We start from the raw sequence: 19,996 nt of genomic DNA, 5'->3' as shown, positions 1-19,996 counted from the left end.
GTAGATCTAGAATAGTAAACAATTACATTGTGTGACTGAAGTCGTTTGATGGTATCCCGTAGAGTTAAGAATAACTTCATGGTTTAAAAGCAGCAAGCAAGTAAATTAAAATATACACATTTAATCTGCACATTTGTTATAATATATGTGCCTTTACATTAACATGACCAGTTAGAATTATTGTTTTGTTTTAGAGTTACAGAGATTGATTATCACCTAAAATATGCGATATTTTCCACAGCATGCTCTATTGTGTACAAGTACTGAACACGACCAATCAGCAAACAATTGTATTCATGGATATTTAAGGATCCTTTGGATAAGAAAGACAAAATCTTAAAAAAGACCTAATACATAAATGTTATGTTTCATGTTTAAAATTGGAGTATTTCTTTAATAGTTGTATAACTTAACCCATGAATGGGTATTATGCAGTTCAACAAGTGGCCGTGAGATAGCACTCTTTTGTAAATACGTAGCATGTCTCGTAGCCCACCCTATGAAAGGAGATATTTAGTCTGTATAGTCTGTGGTTAGATCTTTGTTTCCCCACTAGCTGAAGTACTAGAGATACCAGTTGTATTGAAGAAATTGTTAAATAAGTTTCCTAATGTGTTCAAGCTTATTATTGGTTAAAAGTTCAGACTTACACTAACACCAGTTTTTTTAAGAACTTTTAAAAAAATATTAAATAAAATAAGTAATAATAGGCGCAATTATGCAGGACATTTAATAGACAGGGCATTTAATGGATATGGCATTGCTTAGATATTGGACATTAGAGATGGGCGTGTTCGGTTTTTACTGTGATTGACTATTCAGTAAAATCGTCCGGTCATAAAAATTATCTGTAAAGTAAAATCATCTGTTCAGTAAATTAGCTATACAGTAAAATCATCTGTTCAGTAAATCATCTGTTCAGTAAAATCATCTGTTCAGTAAAATCATCTGTTCAGTAAAATCATCTGTTCTGTAAAATCATCTGTAAAGTAAAATCATCTGTTCAGTAAAATCATCTGTTCAGTAAAATCATCTGTAAAGTAAAATCATCTGTTCAGTAAAATCATCTGTAAAGTAAAATAATCTGTTCAGTAAAATCATCTGTTCAGTAAAATCATCTGTTCAGTAAAATCGTTTGTTCAGTTAAAAAAAACAATTGTTTTAGAAAGTTTGTTCCAAAATATCGTTCGTTTAGTAAAAACAATGGTTTTTGTCAAAATCTTTAAAACAATTGCTCATTCAGGAAAACAAATTTGTTCGAACGGATATATTATTTTTTTTCTTTCGGTTTGAAAAATGGTTGTTTTTTCTTAATTTCTCTGAACAATTCAAGTCGTTCGTCCATTGTTCGTTTTTAGTTTATTCTCAAAAATTTTGTTCGTTCACAAAAATGATGCCCATTTCTACTTTTCATAGTATAGTACATTTAATAGACAGGGCATTTCATGGATAGGACATTGCATTGGCATTACATTTCATTGATAGAACTTTTTTCATAGATAGGACATTTCACACATAGAGCAGATTTTTCATAGACAGAGAAGAATTTTGATAGAGGTAATTTCATTTTTTTTCAGAGACAATTTCAGGTTTTGGGTTATCAAAAATTGTTGACAATTCTACAAAAAACGATCAGTTTGAGAAACAAAAACTTTTAAGTATCTCTGAAATATGGTCACAGGCCACACTTTAGAAATACCAAGATGGGAAGGATTAAGTTTTTTTACAGTGAAATATTTTAAAATCCATTAACATAAGAATTCAAAGTAAAGCAAAAACGATTTACAATTTGTCTCTCATTTCCTATGTATATTGGGACACCCTGTATCTCCGGATCTATCCTTGTGTATAATATACACCTTGTATCTCTAAATATGTCCTAATGTATGATTGGACACTCTTTATTTCTGATCTATCCGTATGTATAATGGTACACCCTGTATCTCTAGATCTATCCTAATGTATCATGGGACACCCTGTTTCTGTGGATATATCCTTATATACGATGGGTCACCCTGTATCTCTGGATCTATCCTTATGTACAATGGGACACCCTGGTTCTCTGGATCTTTCCTAATGTATCATGGGACACCCTGTTTCTGTGGATTTATCCTAATATAAAATAGAACACCCTGTATCTCTTGATCTATCCTTATGTACAATGGGACACTCTGTATCTCTGGATCTATCCTAATATACAATAGAACACCCTGTATCTCTTGATCTATCCTTATGTACAGTGGAACACCCTGTATTTCTGGAACTACCCTTATGTAGACTGGGACACCCTGTATCTCAGGATATATCCTTATGTATAATGGGACACTCTTAATCTCTGGATCTATCCTTTACTATATCTAGTTTGTTTGCATTATTAAAAACCCTAAACTTTTAATATTATTATAATAAAGAAATTTAAAAGAAAATTTTTTTTTTTTGGCTTTTTTTTGTGTTTTTCAAGTTTAAGACAATCGAGGTGAACCCAGACCATTCTAAAAGGAACGATATTAGGGAATAAATAAAAATAGAAATAGGTTGAAGAAATGAAATGTTTGTAACTTGTTCAATATGCACGAACTCCTCGGTTTAAGAGTAGAATTTAGAAAATGTAAATCCGCCAAGTTTTAACAAATCCAGATCAATTTAGGTAACAATGTTGGGATGCCGGGATCTCAGGGGAAACAAGTTTAAATTTTAAACTTTAACACTGTTAAATATAAATGTATTTTTGATAAAAAAATGTGCCTTATGAACTTGCCAGGCTAAAATTGTAAAGTAGTTTTGAAATATCATTTTCGTCACATTGGGCAGAATCGGCAGAATTATGACCTTTATATATACATTTCCTGTCAATTGGCTGATTTAGATTGCGTGCATGACTAAAGTTTTTTATTGTCTAATATTTAGTTTTGTGAAAATCTAAAAACTTAAAAAGTTTTTACAAACTGTGAACTACAGTCAACAATTTTTAAAAGACAAACTAATATTTTGACAACAATGTCAGATTATCAAGCTTTACCAAAGTTTGAATATTTACTCCCCTGAAATCTAACCAATATCAACCTATTCCTATTCTAGACAGTTGGTAAAGGGTATTCTCAAATCAGATTAGACTGAGGCTGGCACCAGGGGGGACACTGGGGGTACACTGGGGTAAACTGGAGTAAACTGGTGTAAACTGGGATAAACTGGGGGCACATTAGGGTAAACTGGTATAAACTGGGATAAGCTGGAAAAAACTGGGGTAAACTGGTTTTAACTGGTATAAACTGGGAAAAACTGGGGTAAGCTGGGATAAACTGGGATAAACGGGGATAAACGGGGATACACTGGGGTAAGCTGGGATAAACTGGGGTAAACTGGGATAAACTGGGATACACTGGGATAAACTGGGGTAAACTGGGATAAACTGGGATGAACTGGGGCAAACGGGGATAAAATGGGGTAAACTGGGATAAACTGGGGTAAACTGGGATAAACTGGAGCAAACTGGGATAAACTGGGGTAAACTGGGATAAACTGGGGTAAACTGGGATAAACTGGGATGAACTGGGGCAAACGGGGATAAAATGGGGTAAACTGGGATAAACTGGGGTAAACTGGGATAAACTGGAGCAAACTGGGATAAACTGGGGTAAACTGGGATAAACTGGGGTAAACTGGGATAAACTGGGGTAAACTGGGATAAACTGGGGTAAACTGGTATAAACTGGGATGAACTCGGGCAAACTGGGATAAACTGGGGTAAACTGGGATGAACTGGAGTAACCTTTATGTGAAATGGGATTAAATGGGATAAACTGGAATATACTGGGGTAAACTGGGAAAAGCAAGGATAAAATGAGGAAAACTTTATATAAACCGGGATTGATTGGGGTTACTTGGATAAAATGGGATAAACTGTGATAAACTGGGAAATATTGGGGTAAACTGGGAAACATTTGGATAAATTTGGATAAATTTGGATAAGCTGGGATGAACTATGATACATTTGGATAAATAATGGCCTGTATTCTAACAGGTCAACAAAAAAATACACTCTTATTCTTTGAAATAAGCTAATTCATTATTATTTAATTTTTCAGGCTGCTTCAATGAATGTCCTTAGTTTAGAGTAGATTTTTTTATACATGTTTGTCTTTGTTTTTTGAATAATAAAAAAAAAATCTATTATTGGAATGTATTTTCCAAAATGGACAATCCAAGTGGATTTTAAAGATCAAATTTCGCTCTTATTTAACCCTATCCCTGCTGGGGTACTTGAAAACCAGGATACGCAGGGGGGGGGGGGCAATTTGACCCCTTGTCTTAAAATTGCAACTTTATTACTTTCTTGAATCATAAAAAAGATATTCAAAGTTTTAATTAAGAAGAATAAAGTTCTTGTAACTATACAATTCTAATTTTAATAAATGTAAAGAATAAAAACTATTAGTGCTCCAGGTGCCTTGGATTATACTCTAAACCTGAAATAGTATTAAAATATTTGACAATATTCTTTTTTCAAGAATGACGCAAATAACTAAAATGTTTTCTTTTTTTTAAAGCTGTTTTAAATATTTAATATTTGATTTTATATTCTGAAGAATATTCTGTACAAGTCCATTGTTTGTTTTTATCCATCATTTGATTATCTTATCAGTCGACATATTCATTTATAAATCTATCATCTATCTATCCTTCTATCTATACATGTATCCATCTATCTATCCTTCTATCTATACATGTATCCATCTATCTATCCTTCTATCTATACATGTATCCATCTATCTATCCTTCTATCTATCTATGTATCCGTCTATCTATCCTTCTATCTATACATGTATTCGTCTATCTATCCTTCTATCTATCTATGTATCCGTCTATCTATCCTTCTATCTATACATGTATCCATCTATCTATCTAGTTCAGATGTATCTGCAATTGTGTTTGTATTGTATGTGTGTGGATGTCAGCATGTTTTTACTGATGTACTAATGATCTTCTTTCTTAGTAAACAGTTTATATTCTTGTTTCTTAAAATATATGGATGTAGATACAATTTTTATATTTTAAATGCCATGTTTCTAGGCAATTTCTTTTGTAATTCAATTTACCGAAAAGTCTAAAAACACAGACAATAGCTTGCAAGTCTGTTTAAACTATGATCTCTATGTGCAACTTATTAACTATCGACAATTTATGATTTAAAGTATATAAAGATTCGAACCTTTTTTATTTTGTTATCCTTCATTGCCTTATTATTCAATACTAGGATATATAGAGCAACTCTACTCTCCATGATATGAAAAATACGCAATTTATATAAATACAATAAAACCGAAATGTTTCTTGTTAATTGCACAACTTTTGAACAATAAAATACAGCATAAAGTAGAGAACGTAAATATTGAAAATAGTTAAATAAAAAAAAATGTTGCAAGTCTTTAATAAAAATGCCTCTTTCTGAATAAAGGACAACATCCCTTTATTATCTATCTATCTTGACTTAACCTAACCTGGTCTAGATTATTTGCTGGTGATAGCTCTTTTTCAGGAGTAGAGTTCCATTTGTCCTAGTGATTACAAAAGAGTAGAGTATCAAATTTGGTATGTGCTTAAATTATTATTTTCTAAGATTTTTTTGTTCAGGATCCCAATGCAGTTTCCCGTCTGCTTGGCATGGTTCCTACTTCCATCTTGGATATTCTAGTTCTCTCCTGGTGACCAATCAATCAATCACGGAGAAGGGAGAGTGTATCTGGAACTCAGGGAGCCAGTATGTTCTCCAGGTAGATCTTTTACACAGTTATAAGAAATATGAATCAATGGTTAGCGACAGAGTAGTTGATCTCAGTACGGATTGTTGAATTACTTCTCTAGTGTGCCCAATAGTGAACTAAAAACTAGTTGAACTAGATATACATAGTTCAAGTCTTATCGGTATTCATTAAATCTGATCTTAGAGCCGTTTTTTTTTCATCGAGCAAAGATGCAAATATTAGCTTTTTACTTTTCACCAGATCCTTTGAAGTCGAATGTGTTTTAAAAATAATCTTTTAGTAAAATGAAAAAAATCTACAATCTGTTAACACTTGAGTGGGTTTTTATTGTTCACATTTATGCTTGACTTTTTTTGTTGAACAGTTATTTTTTAGGTATTAGGCTAGAGGATATTTTGATATCTGATTGATTAATTGATTAATTTATTATTTGATTGTCTAGGGTATGGATGGAGGGGAGAAGTGTTGGAGGTGTTTGAGTATCTACAGGAAACATCAGAATGTTCTCCAGTATAAAGAAAGTAAGTAATCCTTAATTTTTTAATGTTTAATTTTGTTCTTTATTACCTGAAGATTGGGATCTGGCTGAAGTAGTTTTTATAATGCAGTTTATATTTAAGGAATAAAAGTCAAATTCTGCATCTACAAAAATGCATTTAAATATTTCAAATATTTTTTCATCTACTCTACACCCCCCCCCTCTTCCCTACCCCCCATCCCTCTGATCCAAATGCAAGAAAAATATTTAAAACTTTTCTGTCGAAATATGTAGAAAACGAGTAGAAGAATGTTGAAAGGAAAGATGGAGAATGCCTGGAATTTCAGGTCATCAAGTGGATCTCACAAGATTTATAGGTTCAGGTTCAGGAGCAGATAAACTTCGTATCATCACATCCTTTCCTTTCATTATCTTCATTCCTCATCCTACATTTCTCATTCCTCATCCTTTCCTTTGATTATCTTCATTCCTTATCCTACATTTCTCATTCCTCATCCTTTCCTTTCATATTCATCATCCGACATTTCTCATTCCTCATCCTTTACTTTCATTATTTTCATTCCTCATCCTACATTTCTCATTCCTCATCCTTTCCTTTCGTTATCTTCATTCCTCATCCTTCTTTTTCCTCCTTCATTTCTCATTCCCCCTTTCATTACCTTCATTCTTCATCCTATATTTCATTTTTCATCATTCATTTTTAATTCCACATCCTTTACTTTCATTTTCTTTATTCTAAATTTTTCTTTTCTCATCCTTCATTTCTCACACCCCATCCTTTCCTTTCATTATCTTCATTCCTCAGTCTTCATTTCTCATCCTCATTCGTTACCCTGTAATTCTGCTTTTTCCTTACACATCATACTTTTAATTTAATCTTCTCTTCATTCCTTGTTAATCTTTGATTTCTTGAAGTTTCATGATACACCCCTTGCATCTCTAATATTTAATACTTTTAGTTCTGGTTGGGAAATTTTCTAGTTCTTACTCGGCGATATTTGAGAATAACTCACTGGGAAAATTAAATTCTTAGAAGTTAATTAACCAGGATATTTATTGTCGGTACTAAACTTTGAACCCTGAGAAACTGCTGAGTAGGGTTTGACAAAACATTACTTAGCTATTTCTATTTCTAATAAACATTGACCCTAGCTAATCAAAATCTAACAAATTCTATTTGTTAAATTTAACGAATAAACCATCATCAAAATAAATAACAAAAATTCAAGCTTTTTTGTGAAAGAAAAAATATACAGACAAGAAACTGAATAACATGTTAAGAGACTAAATAACATGGAGAATCCGAATAACATATTGGGAAACTGAATAACATATTGAGAAACTGAATAGCATATTGAGAAACTGAACAACATATTGAGAAACTGAATAAAATATTAAGAAACTGAATAACATATTGAGAAAGTGAATAACAAATTGAGAAAGTGAATAACATATTGAGAAAGTTAATAACATATTGAGAAACTGAATAACATATTGAGAAACTGAATAATATATTAAGAAACTGAATAACATATTGATAAACTGAATAACCTATTAAGAAATTGAATAACATATTAAAAAACTGAAAAAAATATTAAGAAACTGAATAACATATTATAAAACTGAATAACATATTAAAAAACTGAATAACATTTTAAGAAACTGAAGAACGTATTGAGAAACTGAAGAGTGAAAAAGTTGTTAAAAAAAAGAGTGTAGTATCATCCAAGCATACATAATTTAGATTTGTTGACTCAGCCCGTTAAACATATTTTGACTGTGTGTGTCTTGATTTAAGAAGGATAGAAGACTTGTCTTGAATACTAACCTTTTAGTTTAAAACTTTGTTTAAATTCAATTTGATGGATTCGAGATTGTTAATAGAGAATCAAAATTTTACAGGAGGACATAATCTGAATTTAATGAAAATTTCATTCAACTGGTTTGACAGGTTTAGATATTCACTAAAAATATTTATTACAAATGTTGGACACATTAAAAACATTTTTTTCTTCTTTATTTTTTTCCTGTTTAAAACTTGATTTACTTTTTTTATGCTTTTTGATAAAATCTTTTCTTATTTATGAGTTCATAACAATTATAATTTTCCCTTTTAATTTCTCTGGTTCGTTTACACATAATTTCTCCAGGGGCGGGTGGAGGCCGTGCTTTTACTGGAATAATTAAATAATAATTTATGTAGAGTAACTTTAGGTGGAATTTGTAGAATTGTATTCTCCTGAGGTTACAGTCTAGAGGTTCCAGTAGATCATTCAGTCTAGAGGTTCCAGTAGATCATTCATACAGTCTAGAGGTTCCAGTAGATCATTCATACAGTCTAGAGGTTCCAGTAGATCATTCATACAGTCTAGAGGTTCCAGTAGATCATTCAGTCTAGAGGTTCCAGTAGATCATTCAGTATAGAGGCTCCAGTAGATCTTTCAGTCTAGAGGTTCCAGTAGATCTTTCATACAGTCTAGAGGTTCCAGTAGATCATTCAGCCTAGAGTTTCCAGTATATCTTTCAGTCTAGAGGTTCCAGTATATCTTTCAGTCTAGAGGTTCCAGTATATCTTTTAGTCTAGAGGTTCCAGTAGATCTTTCAGTCTAGAGGTTCCAGTAGATCTTTTAGTCTAGAGGTTCCAGTAGATCTTTCAGTCCAGAGGTTCCAGTAGATCTTTCAGTCCAGAGGTTCCAGTAGATCTTTCAGCCTAGAGGTTCCAGTAGATCTTTCAGCCTAGAGGTTTCAGTATATCTTTTAGTCTAGAGGTTCCAGTAGATCATTCAGTCTAAAGGTTCCAGTAGATCTTTCAGTCTNTTAACTGCAGAAATAAATGTAGTCTAGATGTTCCAGTAGATCATTCAGTCTAAAGGTTCCAGTAGATCTTTCAGTCTAGAGGTTCTAGAAGATCTTTCAGTCCAGAAGTTCCAGTATATCTTTCAGTCTAGAGGTTTCAGTAGATCTTTCAGTCTAGAGGTTCCAGTAGATCTTTCAGTCTAGAGGTTCCAGTAGATCATTCAGATAGAGGTTTCACCAGATCTTTCAGTCTAGAGGTTCCAGTATATCCTTTAGTCTAGAGGTTCCAGTAGATCATTCAGTCTAGAGGTTCCAGTAGATCTTTTAGTATAGAGGTTCCAGTAGATCTTTCAGTCCAGAGGTTCCAGTAGATCTTTCAGTCGGTTCCAGTAGATCTTTCAGTCTAGAGGTTCCAGTAGATCTTTCAGTCTAGAGGTTCCAGTAGATCTTTCAGCCTAGAGGTTTCAGTATATCTTTTAGTCTAGAGGTTCCAGTAGATCATTCAGTCTAAAGGTTCCAGTAGATCTTTCAGTCTAGAGGTTCTAGAAGATCTTTCAGTCCAGAGGTTCCAGTAGATCTTTCAGTATAGAGGTTTCAGTAGATCATTCAGTCTAGACCAGTAGATCATTCAGTCTAGAGGTTCCAGTAGATCATTCAGTATAGAGGTTTCACTAGATCTTTCAGTCTAGAGGTTCCAGTAGATCATTCAGTATAGAGGTTCCAGTAGATCATTCAGTATATAGGTTTCACTAGATCTTTCAGTCTAGAGGTTCCAGGAAATCTTTCAGTATAGAGGTTTTAGTAGATCTTTCAGTCTAGAGGTTTCAGTAGATCTTTCAGTCTAGAGTTTTCAGTAGATCTTTCAGTCTAGAGGTTTCAATAGATCTTTCAGTTTAGAGGTTCCAGTAGATCATTCAGTATAGAGGTTCCAGTAGATCATTGAGTCTAGAGGTTCCAGTAGATCTTTCAGTCTAGAGGTTCTAGAAGATCTTTCAGTCTAGAGGTTCCAGTATATCTTTCAGTCTAGAGGTTTCAGTAGATCTTGCAGGGTTTCATGTTTGATACTTGATTATAGGTTCCAGTAGAATCTTGACAGTAGGAGCATATTAATTTGGCGAGTTCTGGGCTCTTGATCTTTTTCCTTTCACCACTCTTCAAATTCTACCCAAGATGTATTTAACTTCAACTAGAAAATCATAACCCTCTCCCCCTCCATCCTACATCTCCCTCCTTCCTTGACCTACCCCACCCTACACCTCCCTCCTTCCTTGACCTACGCCATCCTACATCTCCCTCCTTCCTTGACCTACCCCACTCCCCTAATTTGTTATTCCTAAGTAGTACCTTTCTTTCTTATTTTTTCCTATTCCATCTATTACTATTTTCTTCATTTTTCTATTGTGCATCTTCTTCCCAAGTACCTTCTCTTTATCTGCTTTCATTATTTCTTACTTCTTGTCAATTTTCCTGTTTTCTCCTTACTTAAAGGGACTGTAAGCGTAATTTAAAGATGCCAATTCTCGATTTACAACGGTACTTTTAAATGCTTTGTCTGATTAAGTATGAATTCGACGTCAATGTTTACAAGTTTAAAAACTTATTATCTTCAATTTTGGTTTCTTTACAAAAGTAATTTGCGCATTTCTACTGCAGAAAAACATAATTAGAATTAAACACTTTTATATCTAGAAAAACGACTATATCTTCAACATTATTGATCAGATAAAGGTTCCAATGGCACCGTTGTGAATCGGACATTGCCATCTTTAACTAAGGATCACATCACTTGAAATTTCGTTTAAAGTCCATTTAATTGATCCTTTTTATCTAGTCTCCCTTTAACCTTCCCCATACCCTTACTACTGCCCCTCCCCGCTAAGCATAAAGTATAATTGGACTCGTGCAGTTTTTGCTACTTCTTCAGATCGATGTTTGATAATCTTATATTCAGTGTGTTCCAATTAACACAAGAATTGTGGGAAAGGTCGTCATGTAGTTTTACTTTTATTATCATGGTTAAATTTTAATTGGGACTCTTGAAATCTTCATAACTTGCAGGGTTTCCCACAAAGGATGAAACTTCAGAGACTGTTCTGAATATGAACTGACCATGGTTACCTTCAAATCATGGTTCCCCCCATAGAACAACTATAATCAATGTGGAAGACTTAATTCTACCTTGGAATCATCATATTTAAAGAGTTTTAGGTCGTCTTTGCCGCGTCATCTTTTGTTGCTAACCCTAATTATTAACTGCAGAAATAAATGTATAAAGAGCGCACATATGTCTCTGTAGAACAAAAGAAGAAAAATAGAAAAATTATTGCTTAAATTTAAATCGGGGCTTTGAATATATGAAAGCAAGGTTGGGGGGGAGAGGGGGGGGGGTCATTAAGGTCTTAGGTTTCCCAACTGCATTAAGTTGTTTATCTCTCTCTAAACTTATTTAATTTTACAGCATTAATACTGCAAGATATAATCAAAGTTTAATTGAACAGTGGTTCTAATTTTAAAACAAAACTTTTATCTGGAACTCCTTAATTCGAAATATTAGATCTGTTTACTGAACTAACCTTGGAATATATAAACATATTTGCCATAACACTATTCCGGTTTAATAGATCTGCCCCTTTGTACAACTGTATACCCGGACATAGATGCAAATATGCAATCCTAACCCTGCAAACATTTTGCCAAATCATTCATTCATTTATAATGGACTTTGCAGTTTCATGGGAAAATTAAATGTGGAATTGATAAAGTAGATAAAGTAATCCTTTTTCTTTAAATTTAAAACTAATAACTTTTTCATATTGTTTTTAAAACATGTTTTTTTAACAAAATGTTTAGTTGGAATTTTGCGTTTTATGTCAAAACTTGTATACATGCATTTAGTATGAATTTAGACAGAAGTAATTTTGTGAAATGTTTAAAATCCATTATTTCTTTTTCTTTTCTTCCTCTTGTTTTCTGTTTAGTATAGTACCTCGGGGCTGTGGGTAGGCGCAGAGGTATCAAATATTAACAAAACCAAGAAACCTTAGTTTTCAACTTTTTAAATAAAGCATTTAGTTTCAAGTTAAATCGTGGTGTTTTAAACATTTATTGTTAAATCTCAGACAGGTTTGATCTTAAACTGGTAAATATGTGGACTGTTATAAATGGGCCTTCCTTGACTTAACCTCCTTACATCTCCCTCCTTCCTTGAACTACCCCACCCTACACCTCCCTCCTTCCTTGACCTACGCCATCCTACATCTCCCTCCTTCCTTGACCTACCCCACCCTACACCTCCCTCCTTCCTTGACCTACGCCATCCTACATCTCCCTCCTTCCTTGACCTACCCCACCCTACACCTCCCTCCTTCCTTGACCTACGCCATCCTACATCTCCCTCCTTCCTTGACCTACCCCACCCTACACCTCCCTCCTTCCTTGACCTACGCCATCCTACATCTCCCTCCTTCCTTGACCTACCCCACCCTACACCTCCCTCCTTCCTTGACCTACGCCATCCTACATCTCCCTCCNGGTTCTAGGTTCTACACTAGATATAATAGGTTCTAGGTTCTACACTAGATATAATAGGTTCTAGGTTCTACACTAGATATATTAGGATCTAGGTTCTAAACTAGATATAATAGGGTCTAGGTTCTACACTAGAAATATACTAGGCTCCAGGTGTTTTACTAGATATAACAGGTTCTAGATTCTATACTACATATAATAGGTTCTGCTACTACTCAGGTTTCTATTTATACTTTAATCTATGATATGTTTAGGTGACTGTGAGTACAAGTCCCAGTTTGTATATCCTGAAGAGCTATGTATGCGAATACCTGGAGATGGTTCTATGTTCTCCATGTTCAGAAAGGATGCTGCGGCTACACAGTGTCCGCTCAAGGGTCCATTCATGTTCTCTTATGCTAAAGGAGGTACTGGACGCCCCTGTAGCTATCCCAAGAGCTATATGGACACATGTAAAGACCATAACAGGTTGCAACTGCATTACCAAGCTTGTACAGATGTTCAGGGTTCAGAGAGTACATCCGAACAGTTGAAGTGTATAGCAAATTGGAATGAGGGTTCCAAAAGTTATTTTGTCGGAGAACTTGAACATGAACATAGAAGGAATGAGGAGAGACGGTATAGATGCTTTGTATATGAACAGCATGGGAAGGCAGGGAACAGGACGGTTCGGATGGCTCAGAGTAGTTCAGCAACTTGTGAGGGTCTCTGGTCCCCAGCAGAGGGATACAGAGTCTTCGATATGGAGAGAGGTGAATATATATAGAATTTATAACTATACATTTTCAATAGTTTAGTTTCATGTATGCCCGAATTGCAACGGTAACTGACCAACAAGGAGGAATATATTGTCGTTTTTCTATCTTGTTGCTTGTTTTGTTTATTTTCTTCTTTGTCTCTGATGCATTAATAATCAAGTTAGCTTTTAGAGAAAATCCTCTGAATATATTCTCATTTTAGACAGAAAACAAGAATTTCTTCGTCATTGCTGCTCATACGAAGGTTAAAAGGGTTCCGTAGATTATCGGGCATGCTAATCTTTAAATTGAGGGTTACTTGAAATTTCTTCGACAATTGACATTTATTTAATCCTCCTATTTCTATATTTTTGCGTATTTACATGTGATATGATATATTAGCTAACTATAGTATGTACTTGATAGAACTATATTTTCTATTCAATAATATTATTCAACTGGAAAAATTCTTTTATCTAAATAGAAAAATGAGTTTATAAAACATATCGCACACGATATACATTTATCATTCAATGATATACGGATATGATTCAGATATTCTTTTCAAGTAAAACGGAGATAGTATCAGAACACTGGGAGGGAGGGCAATCAGACTAATATTTGTGGGATATGAAAGGCAGGATTTTACATTTTTGGACTATGAAAAGTTTCAGAAATGGGATATAAAGTCTTAACAAGAGTGAAGATAATGCAGGAAAGTATAACTATATTGAAGGAAAGGATAACTATAATGAAGGAAAGGATAACTATATTGAAGGAAAGGATAACTATATTGAAGGAAAGGATAACTATATTGAAGGAAAGGATAACTATATTGAAGGAAAGGATAACTGTATTGAAGGAAAGGATAACTATATTGAAAGAAAGGATAACTATATTGAAGGAAAGGATAACTGTATTGAAGGAAAGGATAACTATATTGAAGGAAAGGATAACTGTATTGAAGGAAAGGATAACTATATTGAAGGAAAGGATAACTATAAACTATATTGAAGGAAAGGATAACTATATTGAAGGAAAGGATAACAATATTGAAGGAAAGGATAACTGTATTGAAGGAAAGGATAACTATATTGAAGGAAAGGATAACTATATTGAAGGAAAGGATAACTGTATTGAAGGAAAGGAACCATGTTACAAGAAAGGATATCGATGTTGCAGGAAATGGTATTGATATTTACAGGAAAAGGTAACAATATTTACAGGAAAGGGTAACAATATTACAGGAAAGGGAAACAGTATTTACAGGAAAGGGTAACAATATCACAGGAAAGGGTAACAATATTACAGGAAAGGGTAACAATATTTACAGGAAAGGGTAACAATATTTACAGGAAAGGCTAACAATATTACAGGAAAGGGTAACAATATCACAGGAAAGGGTAACAATATTGCAGGAAAGGGTAACAATGTCACAGGAAAGGGTATCAATATTACAGGAAATGGTAACAATATTACAGGAAAGGGTAACAATATTTACAGGAAAGGGTAACAATATTACAGGAAAGGGTAACAATATTACAGGAAAGGGTAACAATATTACAGGAAAGGGTAACATTATTACAGGAAAGGGTAATAATATTACAGGAAAGGGTAACAATATCACAGGAAAGGGTATCAATATTACAGGAAAGGTTAACATGAATGCTGGAGACGGTAACGATAATAAAAAAAGGACTACAGTATTGCAGGGAATGGTACCTTAAGCATAATGTAAAAAAGGTATTATTTGACTAAAAATTTAAAGGAAATGTTAAGATTAAGAAATATTTTTAATACAGAAGAAAAACAGAAAGGAAAGGAACTATTAAAGGAAGGATGGTGTGAGTTAAGTATCCTGGAGGATAAATACAGAAGAAAGACAGAAAGGAAAGGAACTTTTAAAGAAAGGATGGTGTGTGAGTTAAATACCTTGGAGGATAAATACAGAAGAAAGACAGAAAGGAAAGGAACTATTAAAGGAAGGATGGTGTGAGAGTTAAGTACCCCAGAAGGATTACACTGATCGTCTTTAATCTCGTATATCCCTACTGCCAAATTGGTCCAAATTTCTTCCCACCGAAGAAATAGGTTTCCTGAATACAGACAGTTCTTACACAGAACTAATCTTGTATTTCAACCTTGGGGCAAAACTCATGCAATTTCTCCTTACTCCGAATTATCTGATTAACATTAAAATTATCTTTATTTTTCTGCAGGACCATACTTAGAAATCTATCCGTATTCTCAGCTTTATCATGAACATGAAATATTGTGAGAAATTTAACAAGATTTACGACCTAAGGATTTCTAAGCATATCTCCCTGTTTATTAGATATCCTCCCATGTATCCTGTGACCCTCCTAGGGGCGTTTATAGGTGGGGGGGGGTACTATAGGGCTAAGTCCCCTGGGACTGGGAGAAGTTAAAACAAGCTCACCCTCTCGTACATATTCCTGTATACACCCTTGTACCCTCTCTTCCTCTATATTTTTTGTTATTCTAATTTTTTCTTTTCCTGTAAAAATTCTTATCTCCCGCCATCAATACTCTTTATCTTGTTTATCTAATCTAATGTATGTAGTTGAGAAATATGTTGATTTATTATGGTTAACTTTGATAGTAAATGAGTATATAATCCGTCCGACAAATCATGAAATATTGATGTTGTATTCAGAGTATAAAATCTCAGGCTCTGTGACATATTCTCTAAATAAACATAAAACCTTAAATATTCATTATACACTCTATTCCCTTCCACAATCATATATTGCTATACTCAACACCATTTATATTCTCATTCTTTCTTCTCTTCTAGTATTCCTTTCATCCCTTTTCCTCTTCATGTATGCCTTTCATCCTTTCTACTTCTCTTTCTGTTTTCTTTCCATCCTTTCTCATCTTCCTATATCCTTTCCAATCCTCCTCTTTCTGTATTCTTTCCATTCTTTCTACTCCTTTTCCTGTATTCTTTCCATTCTTTCCTCTCTCCTCATCTTATTCCTTTTCCAATCATTCTCTGTTTGCTCATCCTCCTATTCCCCCCCCTTCTGTTGGAACAAAATCATTCAAATTTTTCAGTTTTCAGCTCAGCTTTCATTGCAGCTCTCAGTACACCGTTAAAATAAGAACTTTTACATTTCAACGGCTCATAAGTATCTTGGAAACGTGGGATTTCAATATCCAGCACAACTTTACACATTTATTTCAACTTTTAAATAAGAATGTCAACTTTAAATCCTCATTTTTAAATTTAGAATTTACGCGACAGTTCTAGTGATAAAAGTTGGAAAGTTTATGAATTTTTCTCAGTTTAGTTTTTGCTTAAAGGAACAGAGGCCGAATTTAAAGAATTTGAGCCGCGGCTTAAGTTTAAACATCTGCTCAAATATGGTTGATTCCACTTAAAATTGTATCAAATTTTTCAAGATTTAAGCCGGCGCACAATTGAAACCGGTTTTTGGCAGATTTAAGCCGCGGTTCAAATTCATTAAATTCGGACACTGTACAGTGTACACGTAATTTTAACTGTACACAATGTCCGATTCACAACGGTACCCTGAAAAGCTTATATTGAATGCAATATCCATGTTTTTCTTTTTGAAAAATTATTATGTTTATTTGTGGTCCAGTCCTCTTTAATAGTGACTTTCGCAGAAACAATTGACAGAACTAATTGTCAGAGTTTAACACTTATTAAGCTAGAAAATGATGAGATCTTCCACATTATTGATCAGATAAAGGTTAATGTTAAGTTCTTGATAAATGTGTTAAATGAAAATATAAATTTTCTGTGAAATATTTCTCTTAAATTAATCAGAAACAACCTCAGTTTATTTTTAATTTAAAACTTGTGGGAAAAGTTCTGATAAATATTAAGTTTAAAATCTGAATGATTTTCGGGAAATATTAATTTACTTTAGTCCTAGATAAACTTTTTTTTAAGGTAGAACCCAGGTAGATTGGTAGACATATAAAGGTTGATACTAGATAGTTAGGTAGATTTATATTAAGTCAGATATTATGCATTTTGGTAGATATATAAATGTAGATACTAAGAAGTTTGGTATATATATTTAATGGTAGATACTAAATAGTTTGGTAGATTTATATAAAAGTAGATACTATGCAGTTTGGTAGATAAATAAAAAGATAGTTACTAGATAGTTCAGTGGATATAAATAAAGGTAGATACTATGATAGTTTGTTAGATATATATATATATATAGAGGTAGTGTAGATACTAGATAGTTTGGTAGATATTTATATATAAAGGTAGATACTATGCAGTTTGTTAGATATATATGAAGGTAGATACTAGAAAGTTTGTTAGGTATATCTATATAGGTAGTCTAGATACTAGATAGTTTGGTAGATATTTATATAAAGGTAGATTAAAGATACGAGATAGTATGGTAGATATAGATAGTTTGGTAGATATATGAATGTTTGAACCGGAAGAATGAATTGCTTGTTATTCCTGACACCCGGCTCCAGATAGTTTCCTACCAAGGATTCCTCTCCACCAGTATTCTGCCAGGAATTTATCTCTTTACACTCTACACACCCATTACTAGCTAACCTAGTCAGCTTTAAAGGGATTGGTTGTGGATTTTCACCAGATCATCATTTGCAACGCTGCCATTAGAATATAAAACATCAATGATGATGATTTCTTCGTTATTCTCTCTGACAATTGATGCATACAATTTCAGGTCAGGGATTGTTACACAGACAAAATATAACTCCACTCTTTGAATGTTAATGTATTTAATATTGTTTTAAAACTCAAGTTTTATTTGGTAGTACTGTCATTCTATGTACTTGTACTTTTATGAAACTGTAAGTACTCTATATATGTATTCTCTGTAGAATCTGTGTGTTGGAAAACTGTTGAATACATTGAATAATTTTCTGCTTCAATTCGGGGATTCAATTTAATTAATTTGAAGAATAAAGGGGAACAGAATAAAACGAGCAATTTTCTCTTTTCATTGGTTTCAATTCAAACCACATCCAAACTTAACCATTTGAAGTTGGTGTGTGCAGAGGGGAGGGGGGACTGAGTGAAAATTCTCTCAGAATGGGATTAAACCCTTGAATTGAATTAAACTAAGACGTGCTTAAAACTTATTGTTTCAGTTGGAGGCTCCGGGGAGAGATGTTTGTTCCCGTCCTGGTTCTCCAGACACCATTCTTGGTCTGCGCTGGACGGAACCTTAAACCTTCACGTCAACTCCGGAGAGAAGAGTTTTAAACTCCAAACCTTCCAGAACTACCTGGAACCCGGAGAATCACAGTTTACCTGTCAGGACATTATTAAACAGGACAGGGATACCGTCAAGGTGGTTCATTATGTTAAAAGTGATTGTGACTCCGGGTATGTTTGTGCAATCATCAGTAAGGTTGCCGATAACGTGATCTCAGTTCAGTTTGGAGAAAAATCTCGAAATCCAAGTGAAGCATGTACAGACCTTTACTTCTTCAACCCTAGATCAAAACTTCTCGTGTCCAGAACCCATTCTGCTGGAGTGTGTCCTCTTAATGGTAGATATTCTCTTGAGAGCCTAGAGGGAGCTGATACCCCCCACCTTTTCACTAGATGTAGTTCTTCAGATACCTCCATAATCACGGCAGGTTGCGGTTCTCCTTTTCTCCGGGTGGAGACTAAATGTTCCCAGTCCAACCTTAGCAATGTAGAATACAGATGTCACGCCCACTGGACTGAGCCGGGCTTGACACGCCTTATTCTCTCCGATACAAACACGGAGAGAATGTTATGTCTGTCCTATACCGAGAGACAGGGTCGAGTGAGTATATCCTCCTGTTCTCTTGAACCTGCCCAAATGGTGCTCCAAGAGACAGGACCCTGTCTCCAGGCTCTCTCCTCCGTGTCTAGTTCTAACCTATTAAACCCGAACCTTACCCTTGCTTTCTTTCTTTACATCTCTAGCTTCATCTTTTTTAAATGCATGGTCATCTAGTCTCCAAACTAAATTTATATTTTTTTCTTGTTTTTGTAAATATGTTTGTTACGTTTTTTTGTTATTTTTGTACCGCTGTGATTCCTACACCTTGGCTGTGAATCTTTATGATTAAGGGGAGTTTGATGGGTCTTCTCAAGGTTCTCATTCAAACACAACAAATTTAGAATAATCGGGGGTTTCAAAAATCACGGTTTTATGGGTTTAAAAACCAACCTAGTGAATTATTATTAATATTGTATCTTGATAATATTGTGATGAGCTTAAATATGAATTAAATGTTTATTCAGTCCTGAGTACTGATCACCCCCTTTACTGATGTTTCTTAAAACTAATAATAAATTCTAAACGAACCCTGATCATTTGATTTCTCCTAATCCATCTGCCAGCTGTCCAGGGTGTCAAGAGAATAAGGAATTGCCTAAATTATCTCCAAACCTGACTCACTAAATGATTCCTACGTGTCCGCCTGCTTCTTGTTATATAAAACTATTGGATTCATTCCTCATTATATATTTTGTATAATCAATGTGAGAAATCAAACTTGCAAAGCTATAATTTATTAAAAATTGAATATTATGTTTTCAAAGCTAAACAATTTTACATATAGTAAGACTTTTTCATATAAAAAGTACTCGAGGATTTTTACAGAAAATACGAACTAGAAAATCGATGGAAGATTTATTATAT

The 19,996-nt window shown here is 33.9% G+C and overlaps 2 protein-coding genes across 2 annotated transcripts; one reads left to right on the top strand and one right to left on the bottom strand.

The window, feature by feature from the left end:
- Positions 1 to 3,199: 3,199 nt before the first annotated feature.
- On the bottom strand, positions 3,200 to 5,281 carry LOC111714103 (adhesive plaque matrix protein-like). The gene is made up of 2 exons (XM_023489141.1): positions 5,210 to 5,281; positions 3,200 to 3,769 (listed from the first exon to the last, which is right to left on the bottom strand). The coding sequence occupies exons 1-2, from the start codon at positions 5,279 to 5,281 to the stop codon at positions 3,200 to 3,202; spliced, it is 642 nt and encodes a 213-aa protein (XP_023344909.1).
- Positions 5,282 to 5,576: 295 nt separating this feature from the next.
- LOC111714104 (uncharacterized) lies at positions 5,577 to 19,665 on the top strand. The gene is made up of 4 exons (XM_023489142.1): positions 5,577 to 5,771; positions 6,205 to 6,283; positions 12,840 to 13,337; positions 18,465 to 19,665. The coding sequence occupies exons 1-4, from the start codon at positions 5,592 to 5,594 to the stop codon at positions 19,304 to 19,306; spliced, it is 1,599 nt and encodes a 532-aa protein (XP_023344910.1). The 5' UTR covers positions 5,577 to 5,591; the 3' UTR covers positions 19,307 to 19,665.
- The last annotated feature ends 331 nt before the right edge of the window (positions 19,666 to 19,996 follow it).

The sequence above is a fragment of the Eurytemora carolleeae genome, unplaced genomic scaffold, assembly GCF_000591075.1.
Source record: "Eurytemora carolleeae unplaced genomic scaffold, Eaff_2.0 scaffold1514, whole genome shotgun sequence".
Classification (NCBI taxonomy): Eukaryota; Metazoa; Arthropoda; class Copepoda; order Calanoida; family Temoridae; genus Eurytemora; species Eurytemora carolleeae.
Note: the sequence above shows the minus strand (reverse complement) of the source record. Positions and strands in the feature narration are given on the sequence as shown.